The sequence below is a fragment of the Octopus sinensis genome, linkage group LG2 (genome assembly GCF_006345805.1).
Source record: "Octopus sinensis linkage group LG2, ASM634580v1, whole genome shotgun sequence".
Classification (NCBI taxonomy): Eukaryota; Metazoa; Mollusca; class Cephalopoda; order Octopoda; family Octopodidae; genus Octopus; species Octopus sinensis.
This window is the reverse complement of record NC_042998.1, coordinates 49165504-49183219: the sequence shown is the minus strand read 5'-3', so window position 1 is coordinate 49183219 and position 17716 is coordinate 49165504. Positions and strand designations below refer to the sequence as shown.

The window sequence follows — 17716 nt, the reverse complement described above, 5'->3', positions numbered from 1 at the left end:
CCCATACACTCTTGTAACCTCTACCCACTCACACCTGTTCTTTTGTCCCCTCTCACTTCTATTCACCTTCTTGTATTTTCAGGGTCCACCTCAAATGCTTCATCACCACAGTTTTTATCTCTCTTTCCAACTCCCTGTATGCTTGCGTGTGTGTCTTTGTGTTTGTGTATGTACCCCTTCTCTTCTCAGTCCATCATTTCACAACTAGTATTAGTTTGTTCACATCCCTGTAGCTTAGTGGTTCAGCAAAAGACACTGATAGAATAAGTATGAGAAAGGTCAATTTATTCATCTGAAACCCTTCAAGATAGTGCTCTAGCTTGGCCACAGCCCAGTGACTGAAGTATGTAAGAGATAGAAGATAACTAGGGAAATGACCTTAGTCTTTTCTAACTAATTCTAGTTGCACTGAAATATCTTATTGACTTAAGGACTGTCTTTTATAATATATAATCTAGCAGTTTCTTTTATCTCATCATCATCATCATCATTTAACGTCCGCTTTCTATGCTAGCATGGTTTGGACAATTTGACTGAGGTCTGGCGAACCAGATGGCTGCACCAGACTCCAATCTTATCTGGCAGAGCTTCTACAGCTGGATGCCCTTCCTAATACCAACCACTCCGAGAGTGTAGTGGGTGCTTTTACGTGCCACCAACACGAGGGCCAGTCAGGCGGTATTGGCAACGGCCACGCTCAAATAGTGCTTTTTACGTGCCACCTGCACAGGAGCTAGTTCAGCGGCACTGGCAACGACCTCTCTTGAATGTTTTTTCACGTGCCACCAGCACAAGTGCTAGTAAGGTGACGCAAGTAACGATCACGCTTGAATGGTGTTTTTAACGTGCCATCGGCACGGAGGCCAGCTTGCTGCTCTAGCAACGATCTCACTCGTATGGTACTCTTAGCGCTCCACTAGCACGGATGCCAGTCATCGAATTTCATTTCGATTTCAGTTATGCTGATTTCTCTACACAATGAGATATAATAAGTTGAGAGAAATAGTGTACTGGCATACTTCAATGTGTCACCTTTTTTACTTTACATCATTTTTTTTTTGAAGAAATTAATGGAAAGTAAAATAAACCTCAATTTTAGTTTATCCAGTTTTATGTCAGTCACAGCAAACATATTTAAAGGCATAAGAATTTTGAAAGAAAAACCCCCCACCTAAAAACCAACACTGAATTGAGAAAAATCAAATGAAACATATGTGAGAATATGTGAAAACCAATTATTAAGATATAAACTAATGAACTTTTTAAAATGGTTTTTTTGTGTCATGTAGTCTTTCAAGTAAGTCACATGTCTTAGAACTAATTACCAATGTATGTTGAGGTATGTTTGCATTGATTCATGTTTCCATTTACTTTTTCCTATGTCAGAGCATTAATTCTTTGAGAAATTTTCAGATCGCAATGGGAATTCCGTTGTACAGAATCAAAGACATACGGCTATTGTATGGAGAAGATCCTGCAGGTGACCAAATCATTCCATTTGATGATTTGAAAATTAAACCACAACCACGGGGTCATGTTATTGCTGCAAGAATCACCAGTGAAAATCCAGAAGAGGTAAAGCACACCATATATATATATATATATATATATATGCATTTTCTCCTACATATGTATGTGTTTATACTTTTACACTTATACAGTGAATAAATACATGCAGACCATATTTTCCAGTATACAAGGTGAGTTTCTCATATCAAAATTTACAGCCAAAAAGAGGTCGGTCAACTTATACAACAAGACAATTTTGGAGGACCGAAAATTCCATGTGAAATGCGACAGGATTTGGAAAGATAATGATAGTGTTTGAATGTTTACACTATATACTAAATAGACTTGTATGCTGGAAAATATGATTAAAATGTATCCATACATACTTATGTCTACATTTTCCCATATCTATACAACAAACTTAAAACTGGAAAGCACTGAAATATGAATGACTGATGTGTTGAAATTTACTTACTAAAAATTATAAAAATAAATTTAACAGAACAGAATTTACTCATTATAGATCATTCATGTTCAAGAAGTATATAAAAAAAACCTTCTGTAAATAATAATCTTTATTATTCCTTTTTTCATTTGTTGTTATTAATACAATTATTGTACTTTTTCTCTGGAAATCATTTTTCTGTTATGTATGAGGTTTACTCTTACATTGTTTTCACAATGTCTGTTCCCTTTCAGGGTTTTAAACCAAGCTCAGGCACTGTTCAGGAGTTGAACTTCCGCAGCAGCAAGAATGTCTGGGGTTACTTTAGTGTTGTAGCATCTGGAGGTCTCCACGAATTTGCTGATTCCCAATTTGGCCATTGTTTTTCATGGGGAGAATGCCGGGAGGATGCACGAGAGTAAGTTTTTAGGAATTATTATTTTCTTTTCTCTTTTACTCTGTTACTCTTTTACTTGTTTCAGTTATTTGACTGCGGCCATGCTGGATGCTGTGGGACAGACACAGACACACAAACACACACATACACACATATATATACATATACATATATACGACGGGCTTCTTTCAGTTTCCGTCTACCAAATTCACTCACAAGGCTTTGTTTGGCCCGAGGCTAAAGTAGAATACACTTGCCCAAGGTGCCACACAGTGGGACTGGACCCGGAACCATGTGGGTGGTAAGTAAGCTACTTACCACACAGCCACTCCTGCACCTATTTCAGTAATTCTTTTTTTAATCATTTCCATGTTTCAGTCATAGGGCTGAAGTCATGTTGGGGCATTGCTTTGAAGGATTTAGTTGAACAAATCGACCCTAGTACATTTTTTAAGTGTGTTACTTATTCTATCAATCCTTTTTTCCGAACCACTAGGCTATGGAAACACAAACAAACCAATGTCACTTATCATGTGGTGGGGAGATAAGCACACTAACACATACATACACATATGTATACAAACAACAGGCTTCCACACAGTTTCTGTTTATCAAATTCACTCACAAGACATTGATCTTTCTGAGACTGTAGTAGAAGATATTTGCCCAAGGTGCTATGCAGTGGGACTGAACCTGAAACAATGTAGTTACAAAGTGAGCTTCTTAACTATGCCTGTTTAATGAACTTGTTTGAAGGGCCTTATACAATTTCCTTCTTGCTACATATTAATGTATCTTAAATGTTTCCTTTAGCTTTATAATTTGAAATTTTGTTTTATTAATTTTTGATGGTGCTTCGTAAAACGAATCCAGTACACTTTGTAATGTGGTTGGTGTTAGGAAGAACATCCAGTTGTAGAAATCGAGCCATTTGGTTATTGCATGTGTATTAATTTCTTCATTACTTTCATTTTCTTTAAGAAATATGGTTGTGGCGTTGAATGAATTATCTATCCGTGGTGATTTCCGTACCACTGTAGAATACCTCACTCGCCTCCTGGAAACTGAAGATTTTCAAAATAATGTCTTAACTACTGGCTGGCTTGATAAGTTGATCGCTACAAAGTTTCAGGTATGCTTTTGAATAGTAACGCTTTTATATCTGTTATTTTATTTGTTTCTACTTGAAAATATTAACTTCATTACTTACAGTATTTGATAGTATAATATACACACTTCAATATAAGTGGTGTATATTCAAGAAAAATGGTTTTTAGTGCATTAAAATATGTAATGAGTGTCTTATATACCATCAAATATAGTAATTTTGTAATTTATTCTTGTGCATTAAGTTTAAAATCTTGTCAGAACCAAAGAGAAAAAGGCTTTTATAGCTAAAATTTCTCTTCATTGTTGACATTTAACGTCCATTGTCCATGATGGCATGAGTTGGATGGTTTGACCAGAGCTGGCAAGCTGGAGAGCTGCATCAGGTTCCAGTCTGATTTGGTATGGTTTCTGTGGCTGGATGCCCTTTATAACACCAACCACTTTACAGAATGTTCTGTGTGCTTTTACATGGTACCACATGAGCGCTTAAAAAAAATGGAAAAAAAAGCACTTTTCATAATGATTCAATTATTCTAAATTATCTTGAGAAGACCAGGCAGGACAAGTGAGCCCAGCCCACTTATGCATGCCTTTCCTCCCTTGGACACAAAGACCTGTTGAGGCAAACGAAGTCGATATAGAACCTCATCCGACGACAGGCACCCATGCCAACCCCCTTTGCTTGCAAAGACATGTTGGGGCAAGTGAAATCGAAATTGAATTGAACCAGCCAGGACCCCTGGACTGGTGGTACGTAAAAAGCACTATCCGACTCGTGGCCGTTGCCAGCACCTCCTCGACTGGCTTCCGTGCCGGTGGCACGTAAAATGCACCAATCCGACCGTGGCCGTTGCCAGCCTCGCCTGGCACCTGTGCAGGTGGCACGTAAAAAGCACCCACTACACTTACGGAGTGGTTGGTGTTAGGAAGGGCATCCAGCTGTAGAAACATTGCCAGATAAGACTGGAGCCTGGTGCAGCCTTCTGGCTTCCCAGATCCCCGGTCGAACCGTCCAACCTATGCTAGCATGGAGAACGAATGTTAAACGATGATGATGATGATGATCTTCTGAACTTTATTAAAGCAAACATCACCACGCCTGATGACAGAGTATATAGAAGAATACATACTGATAATACTAATAATAACAGATCTACATCACACATGACATCTGTTCAAAATCTTAGAGCATCATCATCATCATCATCATCGTGTAACGTCCGCTTTCCATGCTAGCATGGGTTGGATGATTTGACTGAGGACTGGCGAGCCAGATGGCTGCACCAGGCTCCAATCTGATCTGGCAGAGTTTTTACAGCTGGTTGCCCTACCTAATGCCAACCATTCTGAGAGTGTAGTGGGTGCTTTTACGTACCACCAGCATGAGTGCCAGTCAGGCTGTACTGGCAACAGCCACGCTCAAACGGTGTTTTTTACGTGCCACCTGCACAGGAGCCAGTCCAGCAGCACTGGCAACGACCTCGCGCATATGTTTTTTCATGTGCCACCGGCACAAGTGCCAGTAAGGTGATGCTGGTAACGATCACGCTCAAATGGATTTATTAATTAGCTTTATTGTAAAAGACTTGCTAGTATGTGACAAACTGCATGGTCTTTGCTATACTGTACTACAGAATATATTTATAGATTTTAGCCAACTGTGTATGTAATAGACAGATGTGGAAGTCTAAAGGGCTAACTTACACTGTTACATTCCAAAATAGGAGCTGCTTTATTGCATAAGTCTTACTGTCAAGAGTGTATAGAAAGAAGCGTGGTGAAATGTTTTGGATATTGCTAGATTTGTTGCTTCCTAAAACTTCTAGCTTCATATGCTGTAATCTATTACTCTTTGATATTACTTTCCTTGTGTAAGGTGTTGAGCTGGCAGAATCATTAGCACATCAGGCAAAATGCTTAGCAGTATTTTGTCTATCTTTATGTTCTGAGTTCAAAAGCTGCTGAGGCTGACTTTGCCTTTCATTCTTTCAATGATGATAGAATAAGTACCAGTTGAGGACAGGGGTTGATGTAATTGACTTATCCACCACCCTGAACTTCCTGGCCTTGTGTCAAAAATTGAAACCAATATTACTGTACTTGTGCACACTTGTTAAATAACATTTTATTTTATTCATTTCTAGGCTGAAAAACCTGATATAATTCTTGGTGTCATCAGTGGGTCTCTCCATCTTGCCGATCATACTATATTCACTTGTTTCCAGAACTTTCAAACTGCTTTAGAAAGGTCTGATTACCTTAATTATTTTATTCCATATACTTTAAAACAAATATTAGATATCACATTTTATAATTAATTAGAGGTGCACTAAATAGTGTTGAATGAAATATAGTAATGTACAGTTATATTTAAACCTGTTCTTGTACATTGGACTTAGAAAAACAATACCGTTGCACAAATTGTCTTGAGAAAAAAATTATATAAACATGTTAAATATAACTGTACATAACTGTATATTTTAGAATGTTTTATATTTCTTGGTTTTCCTATTAGCATGTATTCTGGCACACAAGTTGACATAGAATATATTGTAAACATGTCGTGTAAGCTTTGTCACTATCTTTTCAAATCCTGCTACATTTCACATAGAATTTTTGGTCCTATGAAGCTGTCTTGGTGTATAAGCTTACCTACCTTTCTTTTATTGTCAATTTTGATCTGGAAAATTCAAGTTGTGTGCCTGAAAATCGTATTTATGTTGTTAAAAACTGAACTGTTGCCATTAGTATACATCATTCAATTCATATATTTAATCAAAGTCAACATATAATTGTTTTCATAAATCCCACTTTTAGAAATATTGATTCTTGCTGGAGAATTAATCTCCTTCTTGCCTGCCTTTGCTCATTTCTTCATGATATTAAGTTACTTTTTACTGCCTTTTATATTGTTTTATTACTGATATTTATGTTGCAAATATCACATTTCTATCAGATTGGTGCATATACCCTATCATCATCTCTTTCTTATTTGTTGGCAAGTTTAGGGTGCAAAGAAAACACTTCAAACCACTTGCATACTGAGGCAATTTGCCTCCAGATGAAATGACATTTCAAACTCTGGTTTAGTGAAATTGTCATTAACATCTGTGTTATCATTATTTTTTTGCCGCTGTATTTACCATACAGGTTTTAATGACAAAGTTTTGATGTATCCAATCTATGTGCTACTAATTCATCAATTAGTTGTTTAGAGACTTGAATTTTTCTTTCTCTATAGTCAGTGGCTGAAAGTTTATGATGAAGATAGTATAGAACATAGTTCATTAAGTTCGAAAGTCATTGTGTTGAATGCCTGAAAAAAATCATTTAACTCTGCTTGTTCTAGTTTGCTCAACTGAACAAAGGAAGGTTTTACTCCTACTTAACTGTTCAATGGTTTGCAATAAAAATGACATTCAGCTGCAAAGGCAATTGTTTCAATGAAATAATTATAGATAAATGAATGTAAAACAGTATAAGGAGGCGCTATGGCCCAGTGGCTAGGGCAACAGACTCGCGGTTGGAGGATCACGGTTTCCATTCCCAGACTGGGTGTTGTGTGTGTTTATCAAGTGAAAACACCTAAAAGCTTCACAAGGCTCTGGCAGGAGGTGGTGGCGACCCCTGTTGTACTCTTTCGCCACAACTTTCTCTCACTCTTTCTTCCTGTTTCTTGAGTAATGCTGCAATGGACTGGCGTCCCATCCAGCTGGGGGGAACACATATGCCACAGAAACCGGGCTCATGAGCCTGCCTAGGCTTGAAAAGGGCGATGTTTATCGTTTTTAAAACAGTATAATAACCTATTTTATTCCTCTCTTTCTCATGCATGCACACATGTATGCACACACACACACACACACACACACACACACACTGTCTCTCTCTTTCTCTTCCCTTATCTCTCTTCTCTCCTCTGTCTCTCATCTCTTTCAGAATTTTGAAAATTAAAAAAATTAATGATTTTTTTTTGTTTTTTGCAAATGTTAGTAGCTAAAGTTTTTCTTGCTTTTCTTTTTTTCCAGAGGCCAGATATTTCCTGCAAATTCTCTGAAAAATAAAGTGGATGTCGAGTTCATTTATGATGGTGTGAAATATGTTACAACAGTAAGGAACTATTTTAGATTTGTTTATGTTAATATTATTTCTATCAACTGCCGAGTTTGACTTTACCTTTCATCCTTTTGGGGTTGATACAATAAGTACCAGTTGTTTGCTGGGGATCAATGTAATCAACTTACTCCTTCCCCCAAAGTTGCTGGCCTTGTGCCAGAATTTGAAATCAATATGACAAGTTGCAGCCCAACATTTCTGTCAACTAATTAGCTATTAACTTTACAATTTTTTAATTCTTCATGAATGAAAAGTCCCTTGTTTGCAAATGAGGTACGAGTCTGCACCAGGAAGTACATCTGGCCTTAAAAATCCTGTCTTGATAATTGACCCTTCTCTCACACTTTCTAAATCATGTTACCATGGAGGAAACTGATATTAAATGAAACAGATAAACAGTATACGCACAATGAGATTCTGAACAGGTTCAGTTTAACCAAATACCACTTATAGTCTATTGGTTAGCCCATAACTAAAGCACCTGCCCAATATGTTGCACAGTGGGCAATATATAACTGAAACCACATGGTCCTTAAATGAATTGCTGAACAATAGGTTTTGTAGGAAGCCCCATTTTTAGTTCTGATTAACAATACTATTTGTTCAAATTCAATTTAAATTATGCTAAAAACAATGTTTTTAGCAGTAATTTTCTTTATTCTTTAATTTCTTTTTAATATTGGGGAAGTGTCTTCTATAGTCTCGGGCCAACTAAAGCCTTGTGAGTGTGGATCTGGTAGATGGAAACTGAAGGAAGCCCATTTATGTCTTTGTGTGTGTGCCTTTGTATCTGTGTTTTTCTTACACCATCACTTGACAACCAGTGTTGGTGTGTGTATGTCTCCGTAATGTAGCGGTTTGGCAAAAGAGATGATAGAATAAATCCAAAAAAGAAATGTGGTGCAGTTGGTTCATCATCATCATCGTTTAACGTCCGTTCTCCATGCTAGCATGGGTTGGACTGTTCGACCGGGGTCTGGGAAGCCAGGAGGCTGCACCAGGCTCCCGTCTGATCTGGCAGTGTTTCTACAGCTGGATGCCCTTCCTAACGCCAACCACTCTGTGAGTGTAGTGGATGCTTTTTATGTGCCACCTGCACAGGTGCCAGGGGAGGCTGCAGCGGCCATGATCAGCTGGTGCTTTTTACGTGCCACAGGCACAACCAAAAATTCATGCCCTGGCATGGTCATACTCTTGTAACTGAAACAAGTAACAAATAAAAGATATATATGATTTTTTTTTTTTGTTTTTGTGTGATAGGTTGTGAGGACAGGACTGGCAAGTTACTTTGTTCTAATGAATGGCTCCTACATGGATATTGAAGCTCATCGGTAAGTAAAAAAAACCCAAAAACAAAATTAAAAAAAAAAAAAGAACAAAACAAAATTGGGGTGATTTCTGATAGGAACCAATTCAATTTTGTTTTCATTTAATCATCTTTCTTTGCTAGTTCGGAACAAAAACTATTACACAATTATTTTCCTGATTTTACTTTCAGTCTGACCGATGGTGGGTTATTGCTATCAGTAGGTGGATCCAGTTATACCACTTACATGAAGGAAGAAGTTGATAGCTACAGAGTTACCATCGGCAATAAAACTTGTGTCTTTCTGAAAGAAAACGACCCCACTGTACTCAGGTAACTATTATATTTTAACATGAACATTACATTATTTTATGATTAACCACAGTACAATAGGCTTACAACTCCCTGGTTAACTTTTTGGTGTTTAGATAACTCTGTCAAATATAAAACTTATTTATTCACATTGTTTTGAATTAATCATGCATTATCTCATAGCTTCAAAATTTCAATGATGTAATTGTTTATTTTTAGAATGACATTGTAGGGTAGGTGTGAGAGGCTGGATCTGGCCAGTTTGAACATACAATAGGTAGAATATTTGGCCAGATATGGCTGATTTAAATGCCAAAAGGTTAAGATGATACAGGGTTGTTGAATTAGACACTTACTTAAATACAGAACTAAACTTACTTTGTATGACTGATTCTGTACAAGTGTACCATTTATATAACTTATTTTATCCATCTGGTTTCTTATTTCTTTACTACCCACAAGGGGCTAAACACAGAGGGGACAAACAAGGACAGACAAATGTATTAAGTTGATTATATCGACCCCAGTGCGTAACTGGTACTTATTTAATCGATGCCAAAAGGATGAAAGGCAAAGTCGACCTCGGCAGAATTTGAACTCAGAACGTAGTGGCATTTCGCCTGGCGTGCTAACATTTCTGCCAGCTCACCTTATTTTATCCATCTGGTTTCTGAGAACCTTAGATATGTAGTTCTGCACTCTAAAATATTATGGCTGTAAGAGCAAGTCTCATTATTTGTGTAATGGATATAAAGTTGTTGAAAAGTTATTGTAATATCTTGCATTTCTTTTGCTTCATTGAATTAATTGTACCAGAAGACAAGAAAATAGAACACATTTTAAATTGTCATATTACACTGACTTGCAACTGTTCGAGAGGAACCTTAAGCCACATCAATATTATCAGTTTTGGAGGACCTGCTAAGCTGTTGGGTTCAGCCTCTTTCATTGAACCGATTAAAAAAACAAACAAACAAAAACATAGTATGATAGATTTGCAGTCTGGTCCTAAATGACACTAAAACATTTGTATTTCTCATGTACTAGGATATTGGGTTGTCTTGATGAGTTTCATCAGTTACCTCTGTCCCTTGTGTCTGCTCAAACTAAGATTACAAAGTCTATTACAATAAGCCTTTCTACTATAAGCTCAAAGCCTGAAATTTTGTGGGGACAGGGTGAGCCAATTAGATCAATTCCCAGTGCTCAAAAATACAATACAATTCAATACAAAAATAAATACACATCATTGTTCTTGTCTACCTTTGTTTTACATTGTTTTACTATACCAGCATTGCTTCTTGCAGTCATTGCAATCTTTATCATCTTCTATTAGTTCCAGTTCTGGCAGAATAATTAGCTTTGCGACATTTTATCTGTGTTTTATGTTCTGAATGCAAATTTCACTGAGGCTTTACTTTGGCTTTCATCCTTTCAGGGTCAATACAATAAGTACCAGTTGAGCAATGGGGTCGATGTAATTGACTTAACCCCTCTCCTGGTCTCGTGTCAAAATTTGAAACTGATCATCATCATCATCTCTTTAACGTCCGCTTTCCATGGGTTGGACAATTTGACTGAGTCTGGCGAACCAGATGGCTGCACCAGGCTCTAATATTGATCTGGCAGAGTTTCTACAGCTGGATGCCCTTCCTAATGCCAACCACTCCAAGAGTGTAGTGGGTGCTTTTACATGCCACTGGCATGAGGGCCAGTCAGGCGGTACTGGCAACGGCCAAGAAAAAATGGTTTATTTTTTTTATGTGTTATCTGCACACCGGCACAAGTGCCAGTAAGGTGACATTGGTAATGATCACGCTCGAATGGTGCTTTTTACGTGCCACTGACACGAACGCCAGTTAGCTGCTCTGGCAACGATCACGCTCGGATGGTGCTCTTAGCGCTCCATTAGCATGGATGCCAATCATCGAATTTGATTTCGAAAAACTGATATTAGGTTATATTGGATAAAGGAAAATTTTGAAAAACCCATAATAAGTGTTTGATTCACCTGTAATCTTAAGTTATAGTAAATAAAAGATATTAGTGAGTTATTTTTTTCTGATAGCTTTGTTGATGTGATTTGATTATATAGTTGTGTCTTTCTTGTTTGTTTCTTCCTCCCTTCCTTCCTTTCCTTCCCTCCTTCCTTCATTCCTTTTCCTTTTTGTCCCCCCTCTCTCCCTTCCCCTTTTCACCCCTCACTGTTGTACATACATATGTATGTATTTCAATTGATAATTTTCAATGATAATTTTATTTCTTTTAGATCCCCGTCTGCTGGGAAACTACTTTCATATAAAGTAGAAGACGGAGGACATCTTTTCAGTGGGGAGGCATATGCTGAAATGGAAGTTATGAAAATGAATCTTACTCTTAAAATTCCAGAAAGTGGTTGGTAAGTCAATTTATCCTTCTAATTAATTAATTATCTTTTATCTCTTACTTGTTTCAGTTATTGGACTGCAGCCATTAAGGGGCACCACTTTGAAGTCTTTAGTCAAACAAATCGAACCTAGTACTCTTTTTTTTTTAAGCATGGTACCTATTCTATCAGTTTCTTTTTCCTGAACTGCTCAGTTACAGGAATATAAACAAACCAACACCAGTTATCAAGCAATGGGGTTGAAAAACAGAGACTCACATGCTCACATACATACTCTCTTCCTGCCTGTCTCTGTCTGTCTGTCTTTCTCTCTCACACACACACACATTTATATTATAGCTCCTATGTGCATTTCATTATTAGTTACTTAACAACTATGCAGGAAGTAGACTGAATTACGATAACCTATATAGATCTCTAAGCGTAACAGTAGCAGTCTTACATCTATTTGTACACAGAATTTCTACTATACACACACATGTGCACAATAGGTTTCCACACAGTTTCCGTCTACCAAATTCACTCACAAGACATTGGTTGATCCAGGGTTAGAGTAGAAAATATTTGCCCAAAGGTGCTGTGCAGTGGGACTGAACCCGAGACAATGTGGTTGCATGGGAAGCTTCAGGCTTAGTCCCACTGCATAGGCTCAGGCTGACCAAAGTCTTGTGAGTGGATTTGGTTGACAGAAACTGAAAAAAGCCCAGCATGTGTGTGTGTGTATTATATATATATATATATATATATATATATATATATATACACACACAGAGAGAATATATTAGAATAATCATAGTAGAAGTATTATACAATATTGTATAATACTTTTGCTATGATGATTCTAATATATTCTTTAGTTGTGCAAAACAGATCTGTATTTTTTCATTTTTTCTCTTTCCTTGTATATTCAACCATGCGGAATTAATAACCATACTTTCTGTCTCTCTCCGTCACAAACACACACACACACACACGCATGTCATCCATTTAATGTCTGTCTTTTATGCTGGCATGGTTGGATGGTTTAACGGGCTGGTAAACCAGAAGGCTGCATCAAGCTCCAGTGACTACTTTGGCATGGTTTTTGCAGCTGGGTGCTCTTCCTAACCGAGACATTGCATTATTGTTGTAAATGAATGTTTTATAATATTCTGTAAAGACATGCCAGGCCATGTTTTTACAGAATAATATATATATATTACCTTGCTCGGAAACAGGTGAAGGTTGGCAATAGGAATAGCATTTGGCCATAGAAAATCTGCCTCAACCAATTCTGTCTGATCCATTGCAAGCATGGAAAAGCGGACATTAATTGATAATGATGTTGATGTTTTACATATTATGATTGATATTTTGTTGTTTATTTCCAGCATTTATTATAAAAAACGCCCTGGAGCTCTACTTGAGCCTGGTGTAACCATTGCTACCTTAGATTTAGATGACCCAAGTAGAACACAACAGGTAAAATTTTCTTTTTATTTACACCTTCAGCTTTGATTATATTTATATTTTTTCTAATGTTTGAAATTTTTCCTAATTGGAATTTTAAACGATTTGTTTTTTTGTAGGCGGAACTTTATGATGGTAGCTTACCATACAACAGCAATCAATCAACAAGTGGTAACAAGCTGCATCAAGTGTTTACAAGTATCAAAGCTGAACTGGAGAACATTTTAGCAGGCTATGTCTTGCCAAGTCCATATTTTAGTGAACGCCTCAAGGAATCTGTCCAAACACTAATGAAATGTTTACGAGACCCTAATCTGCCTTTGCTTGAACTCCAGGTAAAGAAAATATTTTAATCTTGTTATAGTAATGGGCGTATGGCATGGCATAGTGGTTAAGAGTGCAGGCTATTAACCCCAAGATTCCGAGTTCGATTCCAGGTAGCGACCTGAATAATAATAATAATAATAATAACAATAACAGCTACTACTTCTTCAGGAATGAGAACCCAGGTTCGAAATTTCCCCAAGACACCTGAAGAAAGCTGGAGGGTATATCAGCCGAAACATTGTGTTAACAACAAACAAGATGAGGACAAATATATCCGTCAAATGTAAATAATGTACATAATGCCTCATCTCTTAAATATAGAACTGAAATATTTTATTATTTACTATAAAATTTGGACGGAATTAACAATTGATTTGCAAATAAATTCTAGGTGTAATAGTCTTAGCAAAGATCTCTATAAAGTGAAATGGCTCTATAGTGAATCCTATTGTTTAATCATTCAAAATATTTTCTTTTTCTCATGGCGTATATCTCTAGTTTTTATCAATGGCAGCTGTAACTATTTTACAATAATCAAGGTTTATAAAATTACAAAATAGAGATCAGTTACCAGCTCTTTTCATTATATATTATAACAAAACAAAACCCAGTCTAATTTTTCTGAAGAATTACTAAAACAAGTGCAAGTTTATAGATTGATATACATATATTTTTCTTTTTGTAGGACCTCATCTCTATGAGTGCTGGAAGAGTGGCACCACATGTAGAAAAATCAATTCGTAAATTAATAACATCATATGCTAAAAATATAACATCAGTTCTCTCCCAGTTTCCAAGCCAAGATGTGAGTATATACAGTTGAAACATTTTCTCAGATTTTGTATACTTTCCTTGGGTTTATTTTTTATCATTCAATGTATAATATTTCATTTTATCAGTTTGTATAATACGTTTCAAAAGCAGAGGATAATAGATCATAGTTTTAGAAAAAAATTGTCCTTAATTTGGTTTGTGCATTATACATGAGTATGTAATTTTCACAAATAAATATGGTACCCTAGAAACCACTTTTTAGGAAATGGAAAACAGCAGCAGAATTAAGTTCTCTATAAATCCTCTTCAAAATGAAGTAAAGCAGAGCAGGATCTACTCCTTCTTTGATGAAACTCATTAAAAACTAATCATTTTAGGAGGACTAACAATGAAATAAAATAAATATTGTATAAAATATACATGGTCTTTATTAGTTGCCATATAAAGTTAGCTCAAGAAACATCAGAATATATGAGAAAAACTTGAAGTTTAGCTGAAGCTAACTTATCTCGACCCTAACTTTGTTGTGATTTTGTGGAATATTTTATCTAATATGTAGAAGTGAAATGATTGTTAAATACTTTCCAAATGTCATATATATTGTAATTAGTAATGTTAATTAATTTCAATTACCAGATTGCTCATGTGATTGACAGTCATGCAGCCACACTGAACCGACGAGCTGAAAGAGAGGTGTTTTTTATGACCACCCAAGGAATTGTGCAGCTTGTGCAGAGGTTTGTATTAAAAAAAAATATCAATACAGATGTTAATATTTTGTACAAAAAAAAAAATCATCATCATCGTTTAATGTCCATCTTCTATGCATACGGAAAAAATGTATAAATTATATATGAGTGATATCTTCATTCATGAAGGCTAATATTTATTTTAATCATTGCAGATATCGAAATGGTATCCGAGGCCACATGAAGTCAGTTGTTCGTGATCTTTTGAAATGTTATGTTCAAGTTGAAGCTCAGTTTCAGCATGGTAATTGCTATGTTTTGGCTTGATTTCAAATAAAAAATTTTTTTTCTACTTTTAACCTTTTAGCATTTAAATGAGCCATATCCAACCAAAATATTCTACTTGTTTTATATTCACACTGGCCATATCTGGCCTCTCACAACAACCCTGCAATATAATTTAAAAAATTAACAGTTGCTTCATCAAAATCTCAAAGCTTCAAGATAATGCAGGATTAATTCAAAACTTTGTGAAGAAATAAGCATTACTTTCAACTGAACAATGTGAATGCCAAAGGGTTAAAGTGTATTTAATTTATATATGGACAGGCATGGCTGCATGTGTACATATGTGTGTTTGTACCTCTTTATTTATACAATTGTAAATGAGTGCCATTGTTATACAAGTGATATCATTCATTTCTGGTCTTTGTGAAAATATAGCTGGTCATGGGGAAATATTACATTGCTTGGAAGTGAGGGTATGTGACAGGAAGACAACAAACTTCGCTGCCTGTATTCTCAGTGCATTTTCATGCAAAGTACATAGGATGTAAACATTCTCACAAGAACGCATGCACACACACACACCACACACACCAAGCTTTGTACAATTTCCATGTCCCAGATTGACTCACAAGGCATTGGGGCTATATATACACACACACACACACACAAAATATATATATATATATATCAGAGGTGATTCCTGGTCATCAGTGTCACTCAGGCTCATCACAGATTTCGCATAAGACACATGCTTGCTTGAAGAATTTCACATTTTTCTGCAGTATTTCTAGCCCCAACTGGCTTATTTTTTATATCTAGCACTGTGTCTTTCTCCAGTTCTAAGTTACGGGTAAAAATAAAGCAGCCCTGCAAAACACAACTGATCTTTACACACAGATGCATGGAATAACAGCTATCAAAGTACGTCAGCGAAGTGCACAACAAACATCAACAATCTGACTGTCGCCTGTACTTTTGACAAGAGATGCCAGTTGGTCTTTTACACCTACCAAGCTTGTTCATATTAGCCTGAGTTACTGGAAAATTTTTTGTTCCTTTAAGAATATCGTAGAATGGAAACTTTCTATGGATTGGAATTTAAATCCTAATTTCTATAGAAATTTATTGTTTCAAGAAAATATTGAATTTGAATTACTTTTAAATTTTATGATTATAGGTAACAACTTGGGCTGTAACTTCTGAGCCTGAGTCAGGCGTGTGTGAATGATTTCCAGAGAACATCTGCTATGAATGATATTTTTTGACACAGGGCACTTCTAAGACATTGACGTTAAACAATGATGGTCATGGTGATGATGATATATGTATGTGTGTGTGTGTGTGTGTGTGTGTGTGTGTGTGTGTGGATGGATGGATGGATGCATGCTATTCCCTAAAATGTGAAGTCTTTCATTTCCAATTCTGTAATTAATTGTATGAACTAATTGCCTAATAATGTCTTTGGTCACTTTCTAGGTCACTATGATAAATGTGTTGCCCAAGTTCGAGAAAGACACAAGGATGACATGGGTGCAGTTACAGCCACAATTTTTTCTCATTCTGCGATTGCTGAAAAGAATGAACTGGTCATATTACTCATAGTAAGTAAAGTTGTGTTATACATAGGCATGCTTGCACTCTTTCATTTCATTTGTGAAGTTTCAATGTATGAAGCATTTACTTACCACTGGAAGCCAATGAAAATAATAATAATAATAATAATAATAATAATAATAATGAAATTATTGTATACAGTGCTCAGGTGCACCACAACTTGTTAAAAGTGTGTATAAAGCATATGCAGTGATGTACAAATGTCTGGAAAGTGAACAGTGTATGAGTCAGATATATGCTTGCGTGTGTATAGAGGGGAGAAAATCAGGTGTAGTGTTGGCGAATCTCAGGAAGCATGGAAGTTTTGAAGGATGAAGTGCTCCGACAACTAACAACTGATGCCGGTAGTTTGTTCCATACTTTAGCAACTCTTAGTGTGAAAAATGTTTCCGAAAGTCATGGGAGCTGTGCTGTTTTCTGACTTTGTAAACATGTCCACGGGTGTTAGACAGGTGGAGTTTGAAAAGGTGCTCTGTGTTATTGTTAGTAAGATGGTTAATAATTTTATGGGTGTCTGCCGTATGATTTTGGCTATTTGTTTGTGGTGTTTTCTTATTTTATTTTCCACTTATTTTGCTTTTTTTTTTTGTATTACATATTGCTAAACATTTCATATTCTATTAAAAAATTATATGACCAATCTCATTGTCTGTCAGCTTGGGCAAGTATACTCTACTAAAACCCCAAACTGACCAAAGTCTTGTGAGTGGATTTGGTAGTTGTCCAGAATGGAAAGCGGACATTAAATGATGATGTCCAAGTTCATGGATATAGGCATAATTGTGTGGTTAAGTAGTTTCCACAGCTACATGGCTTCAGGTTCAATCCCACCATGCTGTGCCTTGAGTAAATGTCTACATAGCCTTGAGACGCATGAAGCTTTGTGAATGAAATTTGGTTCGCAAAAACTGATTGGAGTTCTGTCATTTGAACCAAGAGTGAGGATAGCTTAATGCAAACCAATTCTGTAATATTGTTAGAAAATCTTTGTGAA

General features: G+C 36.3%; 1 protein-coding gene across 3 annotated transcripts in view; it reads left to right on the top strand.

The window, feature by feature from the left end:
- Positions 1-17716, top strand: part of LOC115223205 (acetyl-CoA carboxylase-like) — a 143477-nt gene that overhangs the window by 66697 nt on the left and 59064 nt on the right. For all 3 annotated transcript variants that reach the window (XM_029793673.2, XM_029793682.2, XM_029793691.2), the window contains 14 exons: positions 1414-1575; positions 2209-2372; positions 3333-3483; positions 5606-5709; positions 7490-7571; positions 8838-8908; positions 9076-9216; positions 11465-11593; positions 12952-13042; positions 13150-13365; positions 14043-14162; positions 14768-14868; positions 15036-15124; positions 16585-16709. In XM_029793673.2, the coding sequence (XP_029649533.1) occupies positions 1414-1575; positions 2209-2372; positions 3333-3483; positions 5606-5709; positions 7490-7571; positions 8838-8908; positions 9076-9216; positions 11465-11593; positions 12952-13042; positions 13150-13365; positions 14043-14162; positions 14768-14868; positions 15036-15124; positions 16585-16709 (1746 nt within the window). The remainder of the gene's footprint in view (positions 1-1413; positions 1576-2208; positions 2373-3332; positions 3484-5605; positions 5710-7489; positions 7572-8837; positions 8909-9075; positions 9217-11464; positions 11594-12951; positions 13043-13149; positions 13366-14042; positions 14163-14767; positions 14869-15035; positions 15125-16584; positions 16710-17716) is intronic.